We start from the raw sequence: 7256 nt of genomic DNA on the forward strand, positions 1-7256 counted from the left end.
AAAATTTCCCCACATTTTTGTGAGGGGCACCCCGGCTAATTTTTTTCTTTAACCTTTATAGATGACAAATCTAGTGAGAAACGAACCTTCGCTCTCCACGGTCACGGAACTGCTATAGATGACCCAACTACAATGTCTCTGCTATAACGGTCTGACAAACGTCTTGCCTTTTCAAGCAGTTCATCATCACCTGCGAGTTGAAGGGTCATAGGACGTAAAGACTCAAACACATGACAAGTTTCCCGCATACTTGCAAAATTATGGGAGAGCTGACTGATTATGATTTCCAGAGTTGCATTAAATACCTGCACTTTGAAGTATCTCTCTGCATCGGTTAAGCGCTCATCTTCCGATAAGCCTAGTTCGTCAAAGTGACGCTTCACTCTCCGTGCCTTAACATTTTCAAATGTACTCTGAACCCCCCATTTATTTGCGAGCTGTATAGGACCTGTATAGAATTTTCCAGCAATTGCATTGCGGGGGTAGCGATGGGCCCCGGGAGGTCACGGGCCCTGGTGCGACTGCACTTGCTGCACCTACTATAGTTACGCCACTGCTCTTGCCCTATATATAACTATTAGTCATGGTGACCCTATTTGTATGTGTATTTTTTTTGTATTGTGTTTACGTTCAGATGTTACAACATACAATGTGACTAAGAAGTAAAACAATTACCTGAAACTTGTTAAATTTATTTTTTATTGTCAATTTTAACAAAGAAACAAGGCCTGCTGGGAATGTGAAAATGTGTTTATCCAATGATCTTACTTACTACTTACATCATTCGTCATTACATTATGTTGTGAAGCTACTTCTGGATGTGTTGTAACTTAGTTATAATAATCAGCAATGCAATCAGCAATTAGTAAGCATAAATGTGGCACACAGAATTATTGTCTGTCATAGGGCCCACATTTTCTAGCAGTGCCCCTGAACCTCTGCCATGCATTTATACAACTATTTAAATTACTGTACTTAAAATACTATGTAAATTTATGCAAGTAAACATTTTTATGACAATAGAATAGTAGTACACACATGAATGAGTGTGTGAGAACATTACACCGGCCCCCATTAATAAAAGCACTTTAACACACACTTTAGACATGATACTTTCTAATGAGCAGACACAGCACTCAAAAAATGCTCCATAGAAAAAGGCATGGGTTTAGGTCGTAACGCCAATATGGCAAATGTCTACACATTCCCCTTCTGCGGCCAAAAATCAACATGTGAATACATCGCGCCAATCAGTGGATGTGTTATAAATACATTGTACCAATCATGTGTTGTGATCTCACCGCTGGATCGAGGTTGGTGTTGTGAAGACTTGCGGACACGCTGTTCTGCTCGAAAAATAGATGCCAGATAAGTGCCCAAAATGCATTGCAATATGAAAGGACTTTGCTTTAGCTACTTAAAGACTGAGATGGTTCTTATTTTAGGTCATTTAAATACTGACAGATGTCTAGTTGAGGTATGATGAAGAGGCAGTATGTGAGAATCCAAAGCCATTTGAGCAGATGTAACTCTTCTGTGTCAACACCACAATAGGTCACCACAGTTCCTGAAAACAACACCCCTTCCCTGTATGTCAAAGAGAACACATTGGTTAACATAATCCCAAAGTATTATTTGTAGAATATATACAATTGATTGCATGTAGAATGAAACAAATCAGTTTTACTAAATGAGTGAACTCTACCTTGTTGAATCTGTATTCAGTTCAGTGATGTCCTCATTGGACAAAAGGTGGCATTCGTCCCTGTCATCCAGATCGTCCACTCTTTCAACCCTATGGTCCATCCTAGGTCCCCTCTCCAGATCTTCTACTCTTTCAACCCTATGGTCCATCCTAGGTCCCCTCTCCAGAAGTTGGCCACTCACACCCTGTGTGTCACACATTTCCTTTTCTCTCACAACCTCAACGTCTTCCTGTGATAAACATTCCGCCTGTATTTGTGACGTCTGGTCAGTATCTCTTTTAATGTTATGACAAAGTGTACAACTGTCCATTTGGTGGGATTCTGCCCATTCCACGTGTTGATCATCCTCAACTATGTGTTTGCCATTGGTAACATCATTGTGATGTAGATCCTCAGTACTAAGTGTGTCATCACTGGGATCATGTGGTTCCAGCTTGGCACAGAACCTCTCTTTTATTTCACTGTTTGCTTTCCTAGACGGTGGATCCTCTCTCTGATGTGATGTCTTCACTGCTGAATGACGGTTTTCTTTTGCACATCCTGCTCTGTCAGTCCCTGAGTTATTCTCTCCACTCGTGATCAGCTCAAAAGGGACTATTTGACCACATACGTCCTCCACTGGAAGTGTTGACATATACCCATTATGATCATTGCAAGCATGCTGATTTTCACCAATTGCAATTTCAATGGACTCTGCCAATGCAATCTGTTCAAATCCAGAAATACACCCGTTCCTATTTTTTGAGACAACCTCTTCTCTGCACTGACATATGCTAAGCATTGGATGGTGTTCGTTCAGAACAATTACTGGCTGAAACCCTGAGTCTGGTCTGGGGTGATCATTGCCCTCCTCGCCGAGTGCAAGGATGTATTGGAATGCTTCCTCCTCGTCAGAATCCAGAGCTGAGAGCATGTACACTCCCTCCTCTGAGCTTAAGGACAGCGTCTCAACATCCACAGACAATTCAGCGCAAGCCTGCCCCCTTGTGCCTTTCACAGGAAATGAGTTCCCAGAGCTCGGCCCTTCAGTGGAGCCTGTCCCAACAGGAGAACAAATACCCTCTTCTGAGGCATATAATGCTGGTTCTGTAACGCTTGGATGTTTTTCATGGGCTGATGAAGTGGAGCTTAAACCATCAGGTAAGTAGGTGTTATAAGGTGTGTCATAACTCCCTGTGTATAGTTCTGAACCATTTACCTATACAACATATAGGAAGTGTCAGTTTTTATGGAATACTGGAGTGCCATCTACAACATTAACAAAAAAAAAATGCTTTGAGGACTTAAGGTCCCCCAAGATAAAGCACAAAGATTAGGGTGGCAAGGGACACTTCCCACCTCACATAAACTAAATATCACAAATTCATGGCATTAATGACCTGGGAAAAAATTCTGAAACACACCTTATCAAGATTTTGTGTGTACACCAAGAACTGGGTCACATAGGTTATGATGGACTGTTCATCTGGTGTCCGGATTGTTGCATCTACAGAAAGGCAAAAGCAGTCTTATCAAGTAGAAAATTAAATTAATCGTATCATCCATGAAAACATCATACAATCACATTGATGAGGGACATTTTAACATTACCTTCAAGGTCTAAAAGCTGAGGAATACCCAGGACATTGTGTGCAACTCGGAAGGCTTCTGCCACATTTTCCTGTGGCAATTTGGTCAGTGCTGTTCTTGTGTCCACGAGAGCTGGATCGATGGACTTGATGAGTGCTAGGAAAGCCAACCCACTCCTCCAGCTCCTGCCAAAGTCCCGCACCTCAACATCATACCTACCAGAAGGATGCAGACGTTCACATATAAAGCCATATTTAATCTAAAGAAAGATTAAATGCCTCCAGCCATTGATCACACCCCTCAAAGTAGAGTGATGAAATAAAGTGATGTGGGAGCATTGCATTGACCCACACAAGTGTTTGCGTATGATCTGGCTCGTGATGTTGAATTAGCAAATTAATTTTGCCAAGTTAGTAACTAAAATTATTTTTACTGAAACAAACTTTCACTCTCTTACTTGGATGTGCATATTTGGACCCATCGCAGAAGAGTTTTGATGGCTGTGCCACGATACTTGGATGTGTGAGATGAATTTCTTCTCCTTGAAGGAAAGGTGTTTGATTCCCATTCATTACTCATGGCAGAGGTACAGATAGATGTGGTATCTCTGCTGGCATGTATAGATTTGGCACTGTTTGTGGACAAGATATGTCTAATGTTCCTTGTAGACTTTTTAATCTGCAACATATAAACAAAAAATTGAATAAGATAATTCTATCAGTGGATTATTTACAAATAAAGAGCAACACAAAATTCCTTACATGGAAAAGGACTATGATGGTCCAGATTAGGCCAAGGACAGCAGAGGGAATACCATCAGCAACGTCTGAGGCATCGATGCTTTTACATTTCACCTGCATTGAGAATAGAGAGAGAGTTACAAAACTGACTGAGAACAATAAACTAAAAATGGACATGTTTAATTATAAAGAAGTGTGTAGACAAATTAAAAGTGGAAAGTGGAATGCTCTTCAAGAAATAGGCCAATAGTCGAATATAGGATGAGAGAAGAGAAGCTGACTTTGTTTTAACTGCCTTTCTATACTTTTTTAGTCAACTTTTCTTATCTTCCATCTGACAGAGAAAGCTCTGAACAAGGTCTGCTGCCATCAATATCAAAACCATAACTGGTACTCACATTTCTGTCCTCAAGGAAGTTAAGAACCTTGGTGATGTTGTTCAGTCTAAAAATGCGATGTGTAGGGGGTCTGAATCTGTAGAGCTTCGGGAGAAAAGGAAAGGTGAATTATTTATTCATTATTGCAGTTTGAAACAGCAAGTGGGGTTCATGTTGATTCTGATGCTGCTGACATATGTGCCCATGTGTAAATAGCATTGTTGGCTATGGACACCTGGGTGCTCGTCTCTGCTATATGCTCTGTACACCCAGGTGTCAATAGCCATAAATACTATTCCCACCAGTTACAGCATTGTTGGCTATTGACACTTGGGTGCAAATAGCATCAGCCTTTACTCAGTGATTTAGATTTTAAACAGCAGTTGTGTGGGGGTGTTGGTGTCTCACCATTTTGCAGCCAGACAGCTCCTCCAGAAGAGCCATGAGCACACGGCCGTCTTGAACATCAGAGAAAAGGTCACAGACCTCCATTGGTGGCTCACACTGGCAAACACAAGTAAAGTGTTTAGAAGGGTTGTAGCTCCTGTGCTGGTGCAGCTTCTGTGATGTACAAGATAGGCTGTATTGTACTGACCCCTCCAACATAATAAAAGTACACTGCCCATGCCTGGCCTATAGACACGATGTTTAGATCTTTCTCAACATCATTGATTTAAAAGCAAAAGCATTCTCAAATGCAGCCGCAGCAATTCCAATTAGATATTTATAATGCAAACTAGGCTAACTGTTGAATGCAAATAAGTTAAATAAGTTCAAATACTGTAGGATATAGAAAATGCGCCTTTAAGCTTATCCACAACACACCCTGGTTGAATCAGATGACATATGCTTGAAGAACTACTGTACGTCTATTACAAATCACTCTGGCATGCGCCTGAGGAGTAATAATTTATTCTACTTTTATCCTTCAAGCTTTTGTGGTCTTAAGGACAAAGTGGTGTCTTTCTTCTTCGTTCTTTTATAACGGCAGTTTTACCCTTTTCAAGTGAATGTTAATCCATCGGGTGAAAGTTCGCTTCTGAATGACCTCCTTCTCCTCTGTAAGAAAATATGAATTCATACTACACTTCAAAATTCAAGCAAGGAGACCGCACAGGGGGGAAAAAAAACATGGTAGTCAAAGCAAACTTTATGGATTTCATTTAATTCCTGAAGAGTATGTGGTGTGCGTGGTGTTATAATGCAGGAACAGGCAAGGACAAGTAGGATTATTGGTCTCATATTGAGCAATACATTATTTAAAAAAAAGGTACATGAAAAGGAAGTATGACTCAGTGTTATGTTATGAGCTTAACTATTTCAGCACTTTCTTTACACATTTTGTATAACATCAATGTGTATTGCTATTTATGGTGCTTACAATGTACAACAGACTCCCATGATATTAAGTGCACAGCCAAATGTCAACATGCCAAAGGCAACGTATGCCAAATCACTAGAAAAAGAACTTGTTTAGACAGGGATGGAAAACTTCCATGCGAGTGAATTGAAAAACAAAATTCTGTTCTATTTTTCTCTGAAGTGCATTAGTACCTTTTACTCTTAACTGTTTTCACCACATTGTTCTATGAATATATTTGTCTTTTATCATAAATAACCATAGGAAGTTCTTGCTGTACAGTACCTTGACGGTTTTGCATGTCTTGGCCACTGTGTCCAGAACAGCTTATGTGTCCTGTCAAGTATCTACTTTCTTGGTTTCAGTCCATTTGGAAATCGGTCAGAATAACTTCACTGCATTTGACCAACAGAACTGAAATATATATCTCCATGAAAGCTCAATTCTTCATAGCGCTGAAATTCGTCATCAACACTGAAAACACAGCCAGGGTGTTGTGGCAGCCACTTGCCTTCTTTTCCTGAGATGAACTGAGTCAGATCCGTCAAGGTGTGACGCCTCTACAAGTCAGACACACTCCTAGCTGCATGCCATTGGTTACCCCCTTGCACAAGGCTTCTACATGATTGTGCATTACTTAACCCACAGCCTGCGTTTATCCTGCAGAGGAGTTGCTTATATCTCGTGACAGTGCGTCTTCAGCAGTGCTCCATACGTGTCTCTCACCTCTCCCCTAATGACTTTTAACCGTCATTACCAATTTGCAAATGATGGTGAATAACTACTTATCATGAGATGTACAGTATTTCATAATATCTTTATTCTAATTATGTTTCCCATTGTAATCGTGCAATTTGTAATGTTTATGGTGCGTTGTGCACCCGCCAATATGACTGTTGACAATGCGCTCTTAAAATAACATATAAACAACTTGCCATAGACTTCTGACTGACCAGGCGTACAATAGCAATTTTTAGACAATGCGCTAAGCCACTCCCTAAGTTGTTAATTGCCACACCCCTGGGCGCATTGTTTAAAAAATAAACGTGCAAAATAAGGAATTAAACTTAGCGCCGGGTGAAAAATGAGTATTACGCCATGTGCCAGGGTGCAAAATACAGCCCCAAGTGGGAACGCACCGCAACTGGGTCTGGTGTCCCTTTGTTATGATGCACTTCCTGAGGCGTTCATGCGTATGGGAAAAAAACATTTTTCCCAGTGAAAACATCATTCATGTCACTTAATTTGAGCAGAAGGAGTTTGTCGACCAGGTCCATGCATGACATAGGTCCATGCGTCATTTCCAGCTTTGGAACTTGGCGCATGGTCAGAGCCCCAGTTGTTCAATATGGCGTTGACTGTGAATTGGCTGGATTTACTAGCCTAGCCACCACCATTCATTTGTATGGAGGGCAGGACCTCTCTCCAGTTATATATACCTCCATGAGTCTACCGGTCTGGCAAAAATTTTGTTTCGCCTGATAATCGTCTTGGTTTAATGAAA

General features: G+C 40.8%; 1 protein-coding gene across 4 annotated transcripts; it reads right to left on the reverse strand.

The window, feature by feature from the left end:
• Positions 1–728: 728 nt before the first annotated feature.
• On the reverse strand, positions 729–6320 carry clmnb (calmin b). 4 transcript variants are annotated; one of them, XM_076272788.1, is made up of 11 exons: positions 6038–6320; positions 5390–5451; positions 4801–4953; positions 4414–4497; positions 4037–4129; positions 3733–3953; positions 3297–3490; positions 3110–3192; positions 1706–2904; positions 1463–1587; positions 729–1346 (listed from the first exon to the last, which is right to left on the reverse strand). In XM_076272788.1, coding segments are annotated over exons 1-11 (2232 nt in total). In that variant the 5' UTR covers positions 6054–6320; the 3' UTR covers positions 729–1344. The 4 variants fall into 4 exon arrangements, with proteins under 4 accessions (XP_076128903.1, XP_076128902.1, XP_076128905.1 ...); XM_076272787.1 differs by having other exon boundaries at positions 729–1587; positions 6038–6319; XM_076272790.1 differs by having other exon boundaries at positions 729–1587; positions 4801–4896; positions 6038–6318.
• Between the last annotated feature and the right edge of the window lie 936 nt (positions 6321–7256).

This window comes from Alosa pseudoharengus, unplaced genomic scaffold (assembly GCF_046254945.1).
Source record: "Alosa pseudoharengus isolate Yale_2024_CS ecotype anadromous, Long Island Sound unplaced genomic scaffold, YU_APseudo_1.1 YU_APseudo_1.1_scf_7, whole genome shotgun sequence".
Classification (NCBI taxonomy): domain Eukaryota; kingdom Metazoa; phylum Chordata; class Actinopteri; order Clupeiformes; family Clupeidae; genus Alosa; species Alosa pseudoharengus.